The sequence below is a fragment of the Vidua chalybeata genome, chromosome 26 (genome assembly GCF_026979565.1).
Source record: "Vidua chalybeata isolate OUT-0048 chromosome 26, bVidCha1 merged haplotype, whole genome shotgun sequence".
Taxonomy (NCBI): Eukaryota; Metazoa; Chordata; class Aves; order Passeriformes; family Viduidae; genus Vidua; species Vidua chalybeata.
The window spans coordinates 1,343,118-1,364,183 of NC_071555.1; the positions used below are offsets into that span (position 1 = coordinate 1,343,118).

General features: G+C 47.2%; 1 protein-coding gene across 1 annotated transcript in view; it reads left to right on the plus strand.

Annotated features, from left to right (window-relative positions):
* TANC2 (tetratricopeptide repeat, ankyrin repeat and coiled-coil containing 2) overlaps positions 1-21,066 on the plus strand; it is a 163,881-nt gene that overhangs the window by 134,539 nt on the left and 8,276 nt on the right. The window contains exons 17-28 of the mRNA XM_053965105.1: positions 3,273-3,395; positions 4,404-4,640; positions 6,479-6,664; positions 7,540-7,633; positions 10,746-10,879; positions 11,466-11,589; positions 13,433-13,608; positions 14,453-14,585; positions 15,130-15,159; positions 16,046-16,137; positions 17,630-17,776; positions 19,625-19,725. Of these exons, the coding sequence (XP_053821080.1) occupies positions 3,273-3,395; positions 4,404-4,640; positions 6,479-6,664; positions 7,540-7,633; positions 10,746-10,879; positions 11,466-11,589; positions 13,433-13,608; positions 14,453-14,585; positions 15,130-15,159; positions 16,046-16,137; positions 17,630-17,776; positions 19,625-19,725 (1,577 nt within the window). The remainder of the gene's footprint in view (positions 1-3,272; positions 3,396-4,403; positions 4,641-6,478; positions 6,665-7,539; positions 7,634-10,745; positions 10,880-11,465; positions 11,590-13,432; positions 13,609-14,452; positions 14,586-15,129; positions 15,160-16,045; positions 16,138-17,629; positions 17,777-19,624; positions 19,726-21,066) is intronic.

The following is a 21,066-nucleotide window of genomic DNA, read 5'->3' on the forward strand; positions in this document are numbered from 1 at the left end:
TAGCCTTGCAGTTTCTGTTCCTAGAGCTAACAGGTGATTTCTGCCTTGTGTCAGTCCTGTTGGATTTATTTATTGTATTCCCTATGGCAGATTCACCATCAGGTGTAGCAGCAAAGTCTCCTTGTTTGGGAAGATAATGGCTGGAGCCAAAGGGAAGAACCCCAGCCTGGTGCAGTACCCCTCAGGGTATCAATTTCACATTTTCAGTTACATTCCCAAAGCCAAATTCAGCCCTGAGTTTACTGTTCAGCTGCCATTTACATCTGAATCTGGTTCCAAACCTTCTTCATTTCACATGTCCATAGTGGGAACCAGTAACAGGGATTCAGACTCAGAGCAAATGGTAATTTTCATTAAGTGGAAAAGTTTCCAGTAGATTCCAGGTTTAATTGAGCAGTCTTTACAATAATAGAAAATGCCAGTTAGCATATGACAAATGTCAGTCCAGCCTTCTGATCCACATCACTCAGCAAAATCCTTGGGTTTACAGCACTGCAGGAAGACCAGTGCCACAGTGACTGATAACCATAACAGAATGTTGTTTACAAGTACTGCAAAGTTTTGAAAGGGTTTGAATTAGCCAGATTAGAAATTGTAACTTAGCATTTTGCTTTTCCTTGAATAGATGTATTTTTATTGCTTATTTTAACAAGTGTTTACTGCGGATTTGTGAGTGTGGACTGAGTGAAACAAGAGCTGCATTCGTTTCTGAAGGAGGCACTAGGCTGGAATATTGCAGACCATATTTAGGAGCTCAAGCATTCTTTAAAGAAAATACTTCCACGAGTACGTGCACAGACTCTTTGCCCATTGTTACCAACTGTATTTGTTTCTAAACAAGCATTTTTCCCATTCAGGCTTTTCATTCTGGCTGATCTTTTGCTGAAGCCATTACCAATGTGGCCATAGTCTTTCTGCCAAGTAGGGAGCACGTCAGGTCATCAATTCAGGGTGTTTTTCCTCAAGTTGCCACCTTACAGCAGCAGACACAAAGATCGTTCTGCAGACACAAAGATCCTAATTTTGAAGGTATTTATGAAGGCCTGGTGCCATCATAATTCCATTTTATGTACTCACCAGGAAGCCAGAAGAATATTAGACCAGAGCTAAAGCATTTTGTCCAGCCAGGGAGTACTGAGACCTGGGTATAGAGGCAAACTTGGATAAAACAGAGCAGAAAATTTGTTTATCCTTCTCCAATCTCTCCTAGTTTGAATCCACTGGTACCTTAGCAAGGTGATGATGGAACACTTGGAATTTCCAGGTGTAAAAAAAGTAAGTGATGCACAGACACAAAGTGCTGACCTGACACGTGTGTGGGAAGACATTTTCACATTCCCATCTTCTCTTGCTGGCTGAGATCTGATGGTTTGTCTTCTCTTTTAAACACAAACATCCTCAAACAGTTTAGGGAAAAAAAAATAAGTCCAAGTGTTTTAGTCTTTTAAATCAGTTGCCAGTCTTAACAGGAGCATATAGAAAGCCAACTTTCTAAAAGCCTGGCATGGAATAAAAGGGCACAAAGAGAAATGTGCAGTTGTGATACAGGAGGGCCCAAACTTCAGGCTGACATATGTTTTGCAAATCAGCAAAAGAGAAGGCTTTGGGTTAATCTTAAATTAACCAACCAGTTAAAATATCAGTAATACAGAGGTGGGTGATGCTTGCAGCAACCTGGTCTAGTGGAAGGTGTCACTGCCCCAATGTTCTGAAGAGGGAATTAGAAAAGGAAGATATGAGCTAAAACATGAGAAATAGGGCAGGCTTTTGCCTGAATGGTAACTGAATGATAATGGTGTTGAATGTGCTTTTTCTTTAAGGGGTAAATGTCACCTTTTATGTCTTGCACTAATATCTAAGTGTATATATATATATTCTAATGCAACAGTTAAGATTTCTATAGCATCTGTGATTATCTTCAGAGGGCTATTCTCAAAATATCTACCCTTTTCCTTGGTCCTGATGGTGATTCAGGCAGCTTATTTATGGGCTTGATAGTAGTATAACTGGTTTTAAATTATTTTAACTGTTTATTATAAAAATGCTTTCCCTTTCCAATTTCACCATCCTGAGTTCATGAAATTTAATACTGACCTCTAATGTCCTGCTTTGTGTCAATTCAAAAGCAGCATTTAACAGTGGCTCAAATTCCTGAGCTCTTTTTCCCTCAATACAAGCAGGGCATTTTTTGTGGTTTAGCTCCCTGAATTTTAAGGAAACAAGTACACGGAGCTGTTATTTATAAGATCTTGTCTAATCTATTGCTTCTTTTGGTGATAAAACCGTTTGAAATGACAAATCTGCTGATGGCTAGGGTGATGCTGCAGATTATCTTTCACACAGAGGAATTAGAGGTTGCAGCCGAGTCCAGCAATGTTGGGATGATGATTCCCACACATCTTCCTTCAGAGGAAACAAATCCCACCTTGTGCTGCTGGTTTTGTTCCACCAGCATCATCCCAATGCCAGGCACACGAGCCAGACTGGGACCCTGGTGTTCTGCAGGGGTGGAAGTGACCACCCGGCGTGCAGAGAAAGCAGAAATCAGGGTTTGCACATCGAAACAGAATTAAAGATGCCTGTGCAGTTTCCATGGAATCAGCAGGCTTTCGTGGGAAAGCAGCAGCAGAACAGCAGCATTCAGGGCATACTCATGGCATGGCTCCTGCTGGACTCGCCATCCCACCCTCTGCTCTTCCATCCAGCTGTTCGCTCCCGTCTCTTGGCTATGGAGAAATGATGTCTCCTTCCACAGGAGGGAGAAACCTGCTAAATTACGTTCTGCCAATTAGGGGTGCTGGAAAATATGTCAGGCCTTCAATATATTATGTATAACCTGATCATGGACACCAACTAGAAAAGTTGGAGACAATCTGGTACAAGATACCAGGGCATACTGCTCCAGGCTGTGGTTGAAAGTTCCTGAATTTATCTTACTGTGAGCAGATACTGTGTACTGTATTTAAAAAGGAAAAAAAAAGCAGCAGTCTCTGTTCCTAACATGGCATTTTGTGAGGGTGTTGAATGGATCTGGTTGGTCACATTTAAATCCTGCCTTTCCTCGACCTTGGAGATGGCTACATTAGCTTTACAAGTAATTTTCTGCAAGTTTAATTGACTGTGGAGGTCAGATATGGCAAATTATCACATTATCTTGGGTGTAGTCATTATTGTCCTGAAACTCCTTTGAAATCCAGAGACCCAGGAGGATCTGCCCCAGTGTAACTGAACAGATTTGTAAGTGTGGATCTAAGTTCCTTTCTCTTTTTCAGGGTCTGAGTAAAAAAGTTGGGGTATCTTCCTCCATCCTGCAAGGGCTTTGGATCTCCTACAGTACTGAAGGTCTTTCAATGGCATTGGCATCTCTGAGAAATCTCTACACCCCAAACATAAAGGTACTGGAGGAGGAGATGGAGAGCTGGGGGGTTCAGAATTGACACAAGGAGCTCCAGCAATGGGCAGTGACAGTGCAGAGTATTCACTGGAGCTGTGTCCAGTGTCCTGGCCAGGCTGAGCAGCTTGCTGGGCTGAGGAGAGGCCTTTAGTCAGTTGAGATTTTTTTTTACCATGTGAGGTAGTCTGTCAGCTCTGCTACTTTGACAGAGGATCTCCTTTTCATTGCAATGAGCAAATAGTGAGTTTGTGCCTGTGCAAAATGGGATTTTTCCTTCCCAAAGATGTGGAATGGGATAACTGATGTCAGAACTTGACATGTAAAGGGCTCTGGCTTAGATAGGCATGAACTCTGAGGTGACACCAAATCCAGCAGCACATGCACACGAGCTGGTTCAGACACTTTGACATCATTGCAAGATGAACGTGTTGACACAGGTGAGCCCATCTCTACAGCAGAAAGGATTTCAGACAGAGATACAGGTTTGGAATTGTCTTCTCACATGGGAGGATGTTTATCCCAGGTCCTTCCCAGCCAGGCGAGGTGAGCTCAGGGTCTGTCCCCCTGTCCCTTCCTTGTCACTCTCGAGCATCAGGCGCAGGCTTTCCCACTGGTGCCAAGTGCGAAGGGAGCCGTGCACTGGGACAGCCAGACCAACCCTAGAGAGGAATCCCATGGGAAGGGTGCTGAGTTCAGCTCTCTCCAGCTGTGTGTTTTGATTCCCCATCCCTGCCATGTCCCCAGATGCTGCAGCAGGGCTGGAGCCACTCTGTTCCAAAGCAAAGGGTGGCAGCACCCTTCAGACCACTTCCTGGCCACTTGGGAAATGCTTAAACTGCTCCATCTGCATCAAATGGAACCATCTATGAGGCAGATGTTTTGCTCAGCATTTTATGTCCTTTGCTGTTTGCTTGGAGTCGAGGCCCTGGTTTCTGCTGCGGTGTCACCCTGACGATAAGCTCCTGTCTCTCTGCAAAGCTCAGCCTACAGCTCTCCTGTCCTTGCGCAGGTCAGTCGGTTGCTGATTTTAGGAGGTGCAAATGTGAATTATCGGACGGAAGTTCTGAACAACGCCCCCGTTTTGTGTGTCCAATCTCACCTGGGCTACGCAGAGATGGTGGCTTTGCTCCTGGAGTTCGGGGCCAACGTTGATGCTGCTTCTGAGAGCGGCCTGACCCCGCTGGGCTACGCGGCTGCCGCCGGCTTCCTGAGCATCGTGGTGCTGCTGTGCAAGAAACGGGCCAAGGTGAGGGAACCACATTGCTCAGAAGCTGATCTAAACTGCTCCGTGTTTGTTGCAGGCGGGACGTGGGACGCTTTGCTAGGGAGCATCCTCCAGGAGATGAAGCCAGGAGGCTGCTTTTGGTGGTGCTTTTTCTGCTAAAGTGTAGCGGGTTTAAAAGTCCCACACTGACACCAGCTCCTGAGAGTCGTGTCTGGAATTGAGGTCTGAGGTAGGAGCTGCCTTGTGATGCTGCACTGGTGACCTGCATAAGGATGTGCTGGAGAAAATCCTTGAACTTCACAAGGTTAAAATGGCAACGCTGCTTTTCCAGCACAAACCATTCTTTAAATATCTCTCTGAGACACGTTCTCCTAAAATTTTCATCAGACTTGTCCTAGAAAAATCCCCTTTGTTTAGCTTTGTGATGAGTGGAGTTTTAATTGTATATTATGAGTCAAGTCAAAATACTTTGTCGAAGAAGAAAATTATGCTGATTTTTGAAGTGGAGCCTCCTGGAAACAATTTGTGGTTTCTCTATATCTTTAATTTTAGTTCAAAGGGCAAAATATGGGTTTATGTAGTTTTGGTGTGGATGTCAGGATGACTGAAGGACTGTTTAGATCTTTCTGGGTTGTGTTGTCTGTAATAATGTGAGGACGGTATGAAGGAAAGAAAGAATTTTGCTTTTGTTGGATATTTTGAGAGAGTTTAGTAACGTAAGTCCTGCCACTTGTAGTTTTCCTTGAATATCCCTAACAGTACTGAGGAAATACCCCAAAACACAGTTTGGTGTAGTTTGAAGACTGAGATATTTGCAGAAAATTGCAATACTGATTACTGAAGGAGTTGAGAAAGGAGAAATATTGATATATTATTAATGTGAATGTGTTATAATATATTCAGTATTTCTCATCTATATTATATAACTGTAATTTAGTGTCAGGCCCTGGCACAGGTGCCCAGAGAAGCAGTGGCTGCCCCTGGATCCCTGGAAGTGTCCAGGGCCCGGTTGGACAGGGCTTGGAGCAGCCTGGGGCAGTGGGAGATGTCCCTGCCATGGCAGTGGAGTGGAATGAGGTGGTGTTTAAGGTCCCTTCCAACCCAAACCATTCTGTGATTCTATGAATTAATATTAGTAAAAATACATTACTGTAATAATTATTCATTATTTTTATGATAAATAGTACACTGCAGAGCACAGAAGGGGTTAACCAGCAGGAGGATGATAACTGCCCTGCCTTTCCTGTGTTCCCCAAGTATCCCTGTTGGGGTAGTATCTAGAAATCCCAGTTGATGTATTCAGGCATCAAGTGGAAACCATGCCCTGAAAAAGAACCAAATAAGTTCCTGCAGGGCTGGCAAGCACTGTCTCTAATTCCTATTGATTGTGCCTGCACTGGGTTCACGTTACGGTGTCTGACTGCAGGCTGAGGCACTTCTGGCACTCTCAAAAGAACTGAGACCTGAAAAACAGACTGGTTTTCCTTTTGTAGATATAGCTAAAGGAGATAATAGCAGTGTGTAATATCTCAGTGCACAAGAAAATTTGAGTGCTGGACTTCAGGACACAACGGAAAAAAATATTTTTGTAGTCTTTGAGTTTTTGAAGAAAACTGGAGAAACCTAAAAAAGAGTAATGCTATTTTTCCCAAAGCAAACATTTGTGGCCAAGATAATGCCAGAGCCTGGGACATTGTTTTGGAAGTGTTTGTTTTCTGCTCGGGGAAGTGATAGTTTACCAGAAAAATGCACATTTTGCAAATGTGGCATTATTTTGAACCCGGGATTGGAAACTCTGAAGAAGCAAAGATGTGTCGCTCATGATTTTGTTTAATTGCATTTTTTCATCTCTTTTCAAGGTGGATCATTTGGACAAAAACGGGCAGTGTGCCCTGGTCCATGCTGCTCTCAGGGGACACTTGGAGGTGGTGAAGTTCTTGATCCAGTGCGACTGGAGCATGGCTGGACAGCAGCAGGGAGTGTTCAAGAAGAGCCACGCAATCCAGCAGGCCCTGATCGCTGCTGCCAGCATGGGCTACACCGAGGTAGGACCTACTCTGCCTGTGCAGGGAGGGAAACCAAGGGTTGGCCTTTTCCTGCCCACTCACCAGAGAACATCTGGAGGTGGAGTCCAGAGTCCTGCTCTTCCTCCCTGTCCCATCCCAGTGCTCACAGATCCCTTGGCAAACCCTGTGGTCTGGGCAGGCATCCAGGAGAGGAAGGATAACAAGCCTTTAAGTTGTCCGAATAAACTTTTGGAAGAAACTTTGAAGCAGGGATAAGATGGATGGACACACGTTGCCTACACCGCTCCTCCAGCACGGATAGGGAGTTGTGAGGACGTGTAACTTTGGACTGTGTGTCGAGGGAGAGAAGAGCCAGAGAGCTTCCTCCTGCCAGCCTGACAAAGATTTATGATGGGGAAAATTATATATAGAATCATTTAGGTTGGAAGGGACCATGAAGGTCATTGGGTCCAATGTTAAGCCAGTGCCAAGCCCACCAGTGCCATTTGTACTCCACGGAGTCCCAGCGACCCATGGCAGCCCCAGTTCCTTCTCCTTTCCTTAAGAATTAGTTTCTTTCCTACCAAATACCTCCTCTCAGCCTCACCTCCTTCCAGGAGATGCACTCACTGCACACACCAGGTCATCTCCAACAGAACAGCCACAGTTATAGGGAACTGACCCTACCAAGTCTCATCGCGTGCCATCATATCAAGACACTTGGTTAGGTTTTTTTGCTTGTACAAGGCAGCAAGTTCAGTGATTAATCTCAGAAAGAATATTTCCTTGATCTCAGGGTGCCAGGCAGAGACTGTTCCCTTCCCTCTGGGTATTACAAGCAGCTCGTGTGATGGTGTCAGTAGTTCCTGTATAACACATTCAAGTTCATGATCTGACACATCGTTTCGTTTTAGATTGTCTCCTACCTGCTCGATCTTCCAGAAAAAGATGAAGAGGAGGTGGAGAGAGCACAGATCAACAGCTTTGACAGCCTCTGGGGAGAGACAGGTGATTTCTGTAGAAGCTGTAGCTTCCCTTCCCTTCCCTTCCCTTCCCTTCCCTTCCCTTCCCTTCCCTTCCCTTCCCTTCCCTTCCCTTCCTTCCCTTCCCTTCCCTTCGGTAGCTCTGACATTCCCAGCCCACTTGTTTCCATCTCTGTTGTCCCACACCTCTACCCCCAAAATGCAGAAAGCTGGACTAACCAGACATCTTGGAGTTTTCTCTACCAGAGAGGGGTTTCTGAGTAACTGGGAGAGTTGGGAATGTGAATTTGTGATTGACAAATCACACACAAACTGGGGAGCCATCTCAAAGGAATATGCACTTTTACATTAAAATTGGTAGTAGCTATGATGGGAAAATGAACAAAAATGAGCCAGCCACAAAACTGAGCAGCCTTTTGTCTACATGAAACAAGTCTGTACGTTCATATGAAACTCAAGACTGACTTTCACATAACTGGATTATTTATTTTCCCAAAGTAAATAGAGAGTTTAAATAAATTTGGAGAGAAATGCAGGTTTCCACCTAAAAATAGCAGTCTGCTCTGAAAATCTGAATCCTGGCTTGTCTGAGTTCTGATACTTGTTGCTCATGTCTCATCTTCCACAGAGCAGAACCAAATGCCTGGCTCAATGATATCAGCCTGATATCATCCAAATGGCAGTGCCAAATGACATCATAAGTTTAGGAATTGCTGACAGCACACTCTAGCCAATTCCAGATGGAGCATTTCCCCCTGGGACAGAACTAACATCAAAACCCAGCAGAAAAGTGTCTGAGTCACTTATGCTATCTCCATCAGAGTTGGAGGTGCAAAAAACATCTCCATCAAACTGTTTGTCTTGCTGCCAGGCTGCGAAACAGATCCATGTGCTGGATAGGAGCAGTTTAATGATTCCTTCTCCAGATAAAGTTGTTTTTTTCGGCAAGAAAACACAGCAGCAGAAGCAGAATACACTGTTGCAGATCCCTGATGTAGGAGGCCGTGGTTTGACATTGCTCGCTGAAGGAGATGGGCATGTCCACACCTGAACCCGGTCTCAGGCTCTGTTTGAGCTGTTTTGAGAAACACAGCAGTTGTTGTGTGGTGTTTACGCCAAGACTTGGTTATTGCACGGCGAATGGTCCTTCTGGAACTGCATCCCCATGGAAAAGCTGCACAATGAGCATTCCTGTGTACTGGCACAGGAGCCTGGCTGCTGCTCCTTGGCTGGGCTCAGTGGACTCACCTTGGTTGTGCTGGGCCATGGGAGCTCTCCAGCAGACAGTGAAACTTCAAACCAGCCCATTTTCATCCTCCTAAATTCCTCCTGGAGGAGCAAGGTCTGACTGCTCAGTGGCACAGGAGCTTTTGAGCTTCCCTTGAGCTGGAGCTGCAAAGGACAGGCTGGAGCCACATACCCACTCCAGTTGCTTGGATCTTGAGGAACAGAGCAGCAGAAATGTCTCTACAGGCAGAAGGAATTGCAAGGGAAGGTAGAGAAATAGTGGATCAAATCATCTTGTTTCAGTAAAGTCTTCCCCAAAGAATAAGCACCAAACACTGGAGTGATTCACGGTATTTTCATTGTTGCAAACACAAGTAATTCTGATGTAAAATACCTCAAATTAACCTGCAACATTTCAAGTGCAGGCAGGTTTAGCAATGGAACCCAGCAGCCCTGCATGCCAATCCCTCTGCCTCCTTCTATATTTGTAGCTTACGTTTAAAACCCACATGGATCTGATTATAGATTTTGCAGAATGTTCTGCTTGTGGCAGCAAAATGATTTTTCATTTAACTCTTGGTGTCTCTCAACCCCAAGAGAAGAAAATTCAGCCATGATCTGGAAGAGAATTGAGAATTAATTAAATCCCCCACCATTAACAGTGTTGCAGTTGGAAACCCATCAACACCTTGTAATCGGCCAACCCACAGAAATGTACTTCAAAGAAAAAACAAGCGACATCAGTCAGAAATAGACTCCCACCTTCTGCTCCAACTCCTACCAGAAGTAGCAGAACGTGGAGCCAGTGGGGCTGTGCTGAAGTGCACAGAAAGTTAGGGAGAGGGAGGAACCAGAAAATCTAAAATTAATACTGAAACAAGCCACCGGCAGGTCCTGAACTTGGAACTATTTTCAGATTGAATATGTGTTCTCTAACTCAACCAGACTTTGAGTTAACAGAGCACATTTTGTCAGGGAAAGAGCTCTCAGGTGTTGCTTCTACCCACCTGTAATATCATGAGCATATGAAAATGAGAGATACTTCTGGGTTTGCACAAAGACCCTGGCTGGTAGGGTCAGCCCTGGCCAGAAACAAAGCCCAGAAATAGTGTTCTTTTGGAAGACAGGTGAACAAATCCATCCTGTTTTGCTTTCCAGTTGTTTCCCTGGTTTCAAAGATCTACAGACTAAAGTGGGATATGGAAAATAAAAGTCCTCCATCTGGATTACACTGCTTTGTGCTTGTTTGGACAAAGAAAAGCCACAAATGTGACTGATATCAGTGGCTAGCAGGATCTGTCATGCCTCCTGCTTGATCCCTCACTTGCTCCCTGGTACTCATGGTGGGATGAGGCAATGACAGGTTGCAGAAGGTCTTGTCAAGTACCTGAAGACCTTTCTTTTCTCTGGATATCGTGCCCCTCCTCAGATACATTTGGCCTCACAGCCTATGGCTTTGGCATTAGGGAAAACAGTGACAGATTTATGATGACATTTCTTTGCAGCTAAACCTGAACTTAAGGCGCACCTTTAACCTCAGTCACATTTGAACCTCAGACAACCCTTGAACCTCAGTCACAAGTGCCTGTAGATTATTTTATACTTATTTGGGTTCTCATCCCATTTCACTGTGACTTGCAGAAGACAGTAAAAGCTGATTGTCCCAAACAGCCTCGTTCCGTGACATTGTGTAAACTTTTCACGGAAGAGCTGACCTTGGAGGTAACTAAAATCACAAGAGTGGAAGCTGTCCCAATGCAGCCCATTTCCTTTGTTGGTTTTTCCTGCCATGAGATTTGGCATTTCAGGCCCCGTCACTTTGGGATGCAGCAGAAAGACCCGTTTCTGGATAGGAAAGCACTCCACGGAGCGCGTGGCTCTTTCCCTGACCGCTCTCCTGTCTCGTGCAGCTCTGACGGCGGCGGCGGGGCGCGGGAAGCTGGAGGTGTGCAGGCTGCTCCTGGAGCAGGGCGCCGCGGTGGCGCAGCCCAACCGCCGCGGGGTCGTCCCGCTCTTCAGCGCCGTCAGACAGGGACACTGGCAGGTCAGTGGGGTCCTCTCGCCCTGGGGGTGGCCGGAGATGGTGGGTCAGGTCATCCCTTCTGTCTTGCTGGCGACCCCCAGCTCTTTTGGGGAATGGTCAGAGCAAAAAGAAGTGATGCTGGTTCTTCTATCACCCCAAGCTGTGGCTGGCTGCAGACAGCTTTGCTTAAGTCCTGTGTTATCATAGAATCATGGAATAGTTTGGGTTGGAAGAGATCTTAAGAGGCCATCTAATTCCATCCCCCTGCTGTGGGCAGAGACACCTTCCACTATCCCAGGTTTCTCCAAGCCCCATCCAGCCTGGCCTTGAACAGTTCCAGGGATGGGGCAGCCACAGCTTCTCTGGTTATCTCACCATTTGAGAAGCAAACAGGATGCTCACGACTTACAAGAACATTTTTCCTGTCCTTATACCTCCCTTCATTTTCATAATCCTTAATCATCCATTCAGCGGTCCCGGAGGCCACCGTGCCTGTAGAGGTGGGAGTTTTTAAGAATGGTGGGGTCTGCTCTGCTCTTCCTTGGCTCTGGCATCTTCTCAGCTGTGTCTCCACGTGTAACCCGAGTCCTGGCCTTGTGTGCTGCAGATCGTGGATCTCCTGCTCACGCACGGCGCTGACGTGAACATGGCAGACAAGCAGGGCCGGACGCCGCTGATGATGGCCGCGTCCGAGGGACACCTGGGCACTGTGGAGTTCCTGCTTGCACAAGGTTAGAGCACGTGCTGGGAGGTGTTGGGGACCAGCTGTGGTACATCCCACCACTCCAGCTCCAGCTTCGTCCTGAGCAAAACTTGGGCTTGGGTCAGCTCGGGATCATCTGGAGGGGCTTTCCCACAGCTTCAGAATGGTTCCTGGGTACAGTGTGGGCAACGTGAGAAAAGACTGGCAATGTATTGAGGTGCTGGAGCATGTCCAAAGAAGAAAACAGAGGTGGGGAAGGATCTGGAGCACAATAAGTGGCTGAGGGAGTTGGGAGCGGCTCAGACGGGAGAAAAGGAGGCTCAGGAGGGACCTTCTGGCTCTGCACAACTTCCTGGTAGGAGGGCGCAGCCAGATGGAGATCGGGCTCTGCTCCCAGGGAATAAGGCACTAGAGGAAAAAGCCTCAAGTTGCTCTAAGGGTGGGAAAATTTCTTCACTGAAAGGGTTGTTGAGCCCTGGCACAGGCTGCTGAGAGCAGTTGTGGAGCCCCCATCCCTGGAGAGATTTAAAGGATTTAAAGATGTGGCACTTGGAGACATGGTTAGTGGAGGGCTTGGCAGTGCTGGTGGAGCAGGTGGATTCAATGATGTCAAAGTCTTTCCGAACCCAGATGAGTCTGTGGTTCTACATTGTCCTCCCTGAGCCTGTACCTTGCAGCCCGTGTCCCACCTTGGCATTCCTGATTGCTCCAGATGCTTTTTGCCTCCTCCCCCACTGACACTCCACGCTGAGAGAGAGCTCTGGCCGGAGGTTTCTGAACACACCTGGAGCAAACATTGACGTGCTGTACTCCTCCACAAATAGTTTGTGCCAGCAGGGAGACCTCTTAGTCTGCTCTCAGCTGGGCAACCCGTGCAGACCAGGGATGTGTCAGCTGGGATGAACGGGAACGTTTAGGAAATTCACATCACTCCCACAGTCACTGAACATTCTAGAGGCAGGGAATCTCATGCTGGGAGGTTTGGAGTTTGCCTCCAGGAGAAAAGCACTGCAGCAGCCATTCATCCCAGCTGCTGGCAGGAGCACCCCGCAGGTAGCTGCAGCTCCTCGGAGGAGCAGAGCTGACACAGATAATCTCTGCACTCTCCAGAGCCAGAGCCATGGCTGTGCCATGGCAACAGGAGTTGTCTTCATGCCATGAAGAGGAGTGCTCACTTAAAACTGCTGTTCAGCTCTCATATCTGTATCCATATGCCGTGTGGAGCAATACTGACCCGTTGGTATGGCAGCACCATTTCCTCATCCAAGAAAACGTCAAGTCCTCCTCTCCTTGGCTTGCAGTTGGCAGTAGTATATCCCACAACGTTGTATTTATATTGGGTAAAGTTCAGGAAGAAATAGTGCTGGAAATTGTGTACTTTTGGGTAAAGGGGAGGGGAGTGAAGAAGGGAAAATATGTGCTTTTTTAGGAGAACTGAGCTGAATTGACTTAATTCCCCATGGTGACCTGCTGAAACAGCAAAATAGTCTTCATCTCTGACTCACACAGGCTGGAATGAGGTTGGATTAAGTAAAAAAAAAACAAAAAACAACAAATCAGTTAAAAAGATGATGTTTCAGATGAGGGAAGTCAGATCTACCATGCTACTCAGATGTTTGCCAGGAAAGCCCGCAGAGGTAGGCGTGAAAAACTTTGCAGCTTGGTGTGAATCAACTCATTTGCCACAGTTCCCATCAGTGCATTTGAAGTTGCCACAGAGGGTGGGATCTGTGGTGGGAGAAACGTTAATAAAGGAATTAATAATTAAGCACAGAGCTTGAAAACAAGCTGTCATTGCTGAGCAGAGGGTTTGTGGTAAACAGTGCTAAACAGTGGAGAGCTCTGAAGGGAACTGCTGCTCTTTGTTTCAGGTGCCTCCATTTCTCTGATGGACAAAGAGGGCTTGACAGCCCTCAGCTGGGCCTGCCTGAAGGGCCACCTGCCCGTGGTGCGTTCCCTCGTGGAGAGCGGAGCTGCCACGGACCACGCGGACAAGAACGGCCGCACGCCGCTGGACCTGGCGGCGTTCTACGGCGATGCTGAGGTGGTGAGTGGCCTGTGGCACAGCCAGAGAAAACGGGCAGTCGGTGTAAAAGCCATAAAATCGTACAGCTCGGCTTGAAGAAGCAGTAAACACATGTAGTCCTGGCCCTGTGTATGGGAAGGTGCTTCCACAGAAGCTGATCAGAGAATCCCAGAATGGTTTGGGTTGGAAGGGAACTTAAGGACCATCTCGTTCCACCCTGTGCCATGGGCTGGGACACCTTCCACTATCCCAGGTTGCTCCAAGCCCTGTCCAACCTGGCCTTGAACACTTCAAGGGATGGGGAAGCCACAGCTTCTCTGGGCACCCTGTGCCAGGGCCTCACCACCACTGCAGGGAAGGATTTCTTCCTAATACCCAGTCAAAACCTACTCTTTTTCAATTTAAAGCCACTCCCTCTTGTTCTGTCATTCCAGGCCCTTGTCCAAAGTCCCTCTCCAACCTTTTTAGAGCCCCTTTAGGCACTGGAAGGAGCTCTAAGGTATTCCTGGAGCCTTGCCTTTTCCAGGCTGAACAATCCCAATTCTCCCAGCCTCCTTAACAGAGGTTCTCTAGCCTTTGGAGCATCTCCATGGCCTTCTCTGGACTTGTTCCAACAGGTTGATGTCTTTCCTGTGCTCGGGACCCCAGAGCTGGATACAGCCCTCCAGTCTCACCAGAGACCAGAATGGAGTAAAGGGACAGAATCCCCTCCCTTGACCTGCTTCCCACAATGTACCCTCAGACGCCGTGGAGATGCTTTTAGCCCAGGCAGTGGAGGAGAGCAGGCTTCTGCTGATCCTACACCCCCAGCAGTGTGTGGGGGTCTCAGCCAAGAACAGAACTGACTCTTGGGCTCTCGTTGCAGGTTCAGTTCCTGGTGGACCACGGGGCCATGATCGAGCACGTTGACTACAGTGGGATGCGGCCCCTCGACAGGGCAGTGGGCTGCCGCAACACCTCGGTTGTCGTCACCCTCCTGAAGAAAGGAGCAAAGATAGGTAGGAACAGGGGGACACTGCCAGCAGCTCTGTGCTCAGTCAGGACTCAAACAGTGGGGCTGGCATCCTAAAAACCACAAGTATAACCCAGAGGCAGCCACTGCTTCACACTTGGAAAGCAGATGGCGAGTCAGGACTACTTGGTTCTCTTTAGTAAAACGGGGACTTTATTTGTTTTCCTGTGGTATTACTTAGCAAAAGTTAATCAACAAACAACTGTTTCTTTGGCAAGGTCTTTCCTCTGGTAATGCTTTTTCTATCTTTACTAGTCTGAGTTGCCAAGTGTACTCTGTCCATGCCTTGCTGTGAGCTGCTGCGTTCACTTGCTCTGTGTATGCTTCCAGACCTCAGTGTACCTGCACTGCGCCACACAGCTGCTCACGTTACGTTTTCCTGTGAAAGGGGATTTTGCTGGTGCATTGGCTTCCTCGCTGCCTGCCTCTCACAGCTGCTTTTTTCCTTTCTTTTTTTTTTTTTTTTTCACCTTCATCCATTTTTTTCTCCCCTCTCTCCTACAACTTCTTGTTTTCTCCTTTCTTTGAAGGTTGTCAGACGTTACCGAGTCGCCCACGAGGTATATCTCATTGCTGTCAGCATCAGCTTCGATCTGATAGCTTTGTTAGCCTTGCTTTCTCCTGTTTGATTTAGTCTGCATGCGTCCCCAACACCTCTAATCTTTTAATTTACCTCACCTTCAAATAATTTTTTTAATGACTGTTGCAGAGAATAACTTGAACTGAAAAACTAACCTCCTTCCCCCAAAACGTACTGAATCTACTTATAGAATATTGTTGACTTACTCTTCACCCACACTAATGAGCTGTCCTCAAATTTTTGCCACCCCTTCCCTCCCAGTGTTAGTCCTTGAGGTACGAGCTGGCTCTGCAGGGTGGCCCCTGTGCAGAGCCAGTGCCCCCAGCCCAGTGACGCCTCCGGCACCAGCAGCACTTGCACACAACCTTTCCTTTGTAATTTTTTCTGCCTTAATGGATTTTCTACTCTAGTCTTTCACATCTTGTGAAGCTGGAAATCACAATCCACTTAGCCACAAACCACCTATCAACAGTCAAACTGCAGATTACCTAGTACACTTCCATAGATTTTAGTTTAGAAATGCTTTTATGTAACCACTCTGATTTTTCCTTTAAATACAGTTTGTTTCCCCCATCTCAGCCTGTCCCATATTCAGCACTGCCCTCTTGTGGAAACTGCTCCATCCTTTCCCAGACCACTGGGATTAGCCTTATGACTGCAAAGGAGAACCATTGCAAGGGGGATGACGTTAATTTAGGTGTCAGAGGAATTGTCAGCCCAGTCCTTTGGAGCACTCTGCCCTTTGACCATGCCAAGTTGTTCTCTCCAGCAGAAATTCCCACCCTAGGGTATTTTTTTCCACCCAGCTTCCTACCACCCTTGCATTGTATGAGTTCTTTACCCATCATGCATCCTGTACACTACAGGTCCAGCAACTTGGGCAATGGCAACCTCCAAACCAGACATCATGATCATCCTGTTGAGCAAGCTGATGGAGGAGGGAGACATGTTTTATAAGGTGAGAAGGGTGGGTTTGGAACATGGAACAGATGCAACTGGCAGCATCACTTGGTGTGAGGTTTTGGCCGTGTTAGGTCAGTGGTTGGTCCTCCTCAGCCTAAGTGGATCTGTGATCCTCATGCTGCTGCCTTAACCCATGACAAGTAAAAGCTCCCACTCACAGTGTTCCTTGTGTTCTAAACTGCTTGGTTTTGGTTAGTGGGGCTGGAGAAGAGGGGGATTGATTGCCCAAATCTGTAACAAAGCTGAAGCAAAGCCAAGTTGCTCTGGATTAGAGCCAGGACTTCGTTTCCTCTTTGAAAACAGCAGGACCTAAGTGTTTGTTGGGACTGCTGCTGCCGTTGCATCAGGTCTGGCAGCCTTGTCATTACCTAGTGGGCTCACTGTTGGAGATCAAGGGAACAGAATAGAATATCCCAGAAAAACTCCTGGAATAAACTTCTTGCAATGAGAACAGATTGTCAGGACACAGTTGGATTTGTCATGTCCTTTAGCCCATGGGAGACATTCCACTGTTACAGTTAGGTAGTCTTTTTTTGCTCTCTGTTTGTTTTAAGCCCATCTTTAAAACCTGGAGATTTGCACACACACAGAAATTGTGCAAGTACAACAATGATTCACTGTGAGGCTCTAAGGGTGAAGCAGAAAATGCACAAAGCTGGCATTGTAGTAGGAGTTATCTGCCAGAGATACGTGATACAGCTGAGAAACCTGAGTCTACAAGTTTTTAAAACTCACTGTTTGTAGCTGCAAAATTTACGTCTGGGGCCTGAGGAGCTGTGTGTGTCCTAGATCCCATCCTGCCCTCTTTCTCTCAACCTGCCTGTTGGCTGCCCCCCTTCAGGATGTACATCATCCCATCCCAAAATTAGTTGCCCAAAATAGCAGACATGAGTCACCTTTGAAGGTGACTGTTGCATACCAGTAATTATGAAAGGAACCCACTTAACAGACTTAGATGTAGATTTTCAAACATCTGTAGCCCAGGGAGGTGGATCTCACCCTGTTTGTCCAAGCTCAGAGCCACAGCAGTGCCATGACATTTGTCTTTGCTATTGCAGAGGCTTCTCCGAGCCCTGGAGCTCCACCCCAAGTCCCACAGTTTGTGTTCCTTACCCTCCTGGATGTGTATTAAGCTCTGGGTGAAGGGTGTTTTCCAGGAATGGGTAACTGATCACCCAGCTCAAAAGACCATCCAGCCAAGAACCAGATGGAGTTGTATCGAGTTAACACCATTTCTCCACCTTTCCTGCTGTAGTGTGACAGCTCTGTATGAAGTGAGAGATCTCAACTTGTGCAAGGCATCTGCCTTTCCAGCTCAGATGTTCCCTTGATCAAATGTTCTGCCCTTCTTTTCTAGGAAAGAGCTAAGTGTAGTGAAGTTGTGCTCCCTTAGCCACCTAAAACATTGGTTGGGCTGGTGAGTGAATTCTCTGCAGGGAGGTACACTCAACCCAAGGATGAGTTTTGACATGTTTTCCTTCTAATAGAAAGGCAAAGTGAAAGAGGCTGCCCAGCGCTACCAGTATGCTCTGAAAAAATTCCCCAGGGAAGGGTTTGGAGAAGACCTGAAAACCTTCCGTGAGCTGAAGGTGTCGCTGCTTCTCAACCTCTCCCGGTGTCGAAGGAAAATGAATGTAAGTGTCCTCTCTTTTCATGGCACAACCCCACAGCTTTGTGCCTCTGCAGAGACATGTCCTCCCCTAATCGTGCTTTGGCCTCTCAGATCTCTCCTTTCTGTAACCTGGTTGTCCTTCACAGAGCACTGACATTTTATAATTCCAAAGCAGTAGGGATTTAGTATGTGTTTCAGATGATTAAAAATTCATTGCTATGTTTATAGCTCTTTGAATTTTTTATTACTCCCCTTTGATGATGATGTTCACATCGTCATATGGGGGTGGAGGCATCTTCCAGATTTCTGGGGCAGCAGTGAGGAGGAGCCAGGAGATATGCTCCTTTGAATACTAATTAATTTCAAATGAAGGAGCATATGCTTAGGGGGTTAGCACTTCCTCAGGGCAGTGACTCATCCAGAAACACCTCCACAAGACTCCCTCTCGGCCCAGAACTTCCAGATCCCTGTCACTCTCCCCACTGCAATCTGGCAGCATCCAGCAACCAGCTCGTGCAGGTGCCTGTTCTGCCACCCTTCCCTGACTTGGAGTGCGGGGGCTTTAACTTCCACAAATTAAAGTCCCCATAAACTCAGTGACATAGCTGAGGTCATGAGCCAGCAAAGGTTACACTGGAGGGGAAGGAGCTTTTGGGACACCTTCATTTCTTTTTCTGTGAGGAAGAAAGATGGAAAACAAGGGGAGTAAAACCTTAATGCTGGTGAACAAACACAGTTTGGAGAAAAAGTGTGAACCTTCTCTTTAAATCAGCCAATTCACAGCTAATCAACTCCAGCTCTTGTCCTGTGCTTTGAGGACAAGATTTTTGGTTTATCATTAACTGGGGAATGCCAGGTTTTGTGATAGAAAATTTTAGGGGGTTGTAATTGCTCCTGCAATTTTTGCACCTATAGATGAGACCATAAAGATACCTGTCTCATGACTGCATTCCCAATTCAGTTTGTTGGACAGTAACTCCTCAGAAACTGCTAACTGCAGGTACAAACAGAAGTATAAGGTTCCCCAGGCAGGGCATGCCCATAGCAAGAGTTGGCATCACAAATCAGGAGCAGCACTATTCAGTCCTGTCTCCCAGAGCTGCTCAGGTCATAGCCCAATGCAGCAATCCAAAGCAGTGTTTGGCTGTGAAATGGAATCCTCCCCACTAGAAGGAGTTCTCCTTCACTAGTGCTGAGCTTAGCAGGACATGAAGCGTTCAGAACAAGGCAAGGGAGGGTGGTGACAGGGTCTGAACCAGAGCTGATAATCTGGTCTCATGGCACTGCCCCTGGAAAGCACCCAGAGCAGTCCCATCCCACACTGTCCTCCCAGGTGAGCTGTCAGGGAGAAGTGAGGAGCAGTGGGATTGATAGGAGACCTTTGCCAGGCAAGTCCTGTTTGTGGCTAATGGAGCCCTGTCCTTCACAGGCAATTTTCTTCAGCCCCTTGAAGGATGTCAGTGTGTTCAGGGAAGCAGAAGGGCACGGGAAAGGTTTCCTATTGCTTTCAACTATGGAAAAAAATCGTTCATGAGATAACATTCCAGCCTGTGCAAGACCAGATGTTTCCTCAAGACTGTAGATTGTTGGAGAGGGATTTACATGCACATGTTGGGGACACAGTGAGGCTTGCTGGCCTCTGTGGGTGATGACAGCAACTTGGGTTAACAACACCCGAGTCTTTGGAAATGCTGTCATAGCTCCCTGTTGGTAAATGATGTTGAATCCATGTAAATTATTCCAAAACCATCAAGTTTTCCATGCGATATGAAAAAGAAAGTCCATACTAAGTTTGTTTTCTTCCATGCTGTATGTATTTTTATTGCTAAATTTATTCAGTTACTTACCTGCACACCTGTTCAAATGACAGGATTTTGGAATGGCAGAGGAATTTGCCACTAAAGCACTGGAGCTGAAACCGAAGTCTTACGAAGCTTACTATGCAAGAGCAAGGGCCAAACGCAGCAGCAGGTGAGGAGGGACAGAGAGAAGGGTGTGAGGGGCCAGTCTCTGCCAGCCTGTCACATCAGGTGTGGGCACCCACCCTGCAAAGCCAGGCAGTGCCCCCGTGGGAAGAAATGGCCAAGGAACGTTCATTAGTGAGATCACAAATGTCCTGAACTCCAAAGTAATGCCCTCCCTCATTTGGTGATTTCTGAGTCCGAATGTTTTGAGAGGTTTGTCTTAGCAGAACTTTGTCTGGACGTCTTACAACACTGGAGACCTGTGCACCAAAGTGGGGTGTTCTTTTTCAAAGTACACTTCAGTTTGACCACAACTTGGACTCAAAGCAGAATATGACTCATGGCCTGTTTTATACAGGAGGGAAGGGCTCATTCATCACAGTGGTCTCCTGTGGCCTTAAAATCTGTGCACCTCTGTCCTGCAGCCCTTTCTGCCCAGGAGATGCTGCTGACCAGCTGGGCAGTGGCTGCAGGCAGGCACTGGCCAGGGAGCCTACAGCCAGAACTTGTGCCCAGGGCACTGCAACCAGCTCCTGGAGAGCTGCAGTGCAGGGATCTCCTGCACTGCATCCTAAAAGATGTTAGATGGGATCCATTTGTCATTCCTAATGAGCAGCAGGGCTGCTTGAGAGTCCTGTTCTCAAGGACTGGGCACCCTGCCACTGCATCCCTGTTTAATTGGCAATCAGAATGTCTCACATGGCAGCACAGGTATGTGAGCCCCTCTGTGCAAACATCCCAGCTCAGCAAACACCACAGACAATGTCACAAAAATGTGTGTGACATTCCATGCTGGAGGCAAGTGTGGAACTGGGCCCCTGGTCCAGCTGGTCCAGGTCCACCAGGTCCTGATGTGGAAGGTGAAGCCATCACCTTCTGCTCCACAGAGGAGCCCTGCAGGCTGAGCTCTACACACACCTAATGCCTTTCCTTTAATGGTTTCCTCTCCGTTGTTCCCAAAACATTAAGAGGAACTTCAAGACCCATGTTCCCTTTCAGATTATACCAGCCTCCCACATACCAGTGTCCTTTTCTCCCCGGTGTCTCCAACAGAAACTGTCACCACTTTGGCTTTACTTCTTCCTGTCCCAGTCTGTGCCCAGCAGCACCCCTAGGGTCACACAGCTGGTAGAAGAGAAGGCCTTTCCTTATTCCTGATCTTCAGTGGCTTGTACAGAAGATGAAGCCGGTGTTGGGAGGTGCTGGGGGGATCACACATGGGGAGTTTTTCCCCAGATGGTGGGTTTTCCCAGATCAGTCATGTTCAAACATGTTTGAACAGTCATGTTCAAACTCCAGAGTGAACAGTGTCCCTGTAAATGACAACCCCCTTCCCAAACCCCCACCT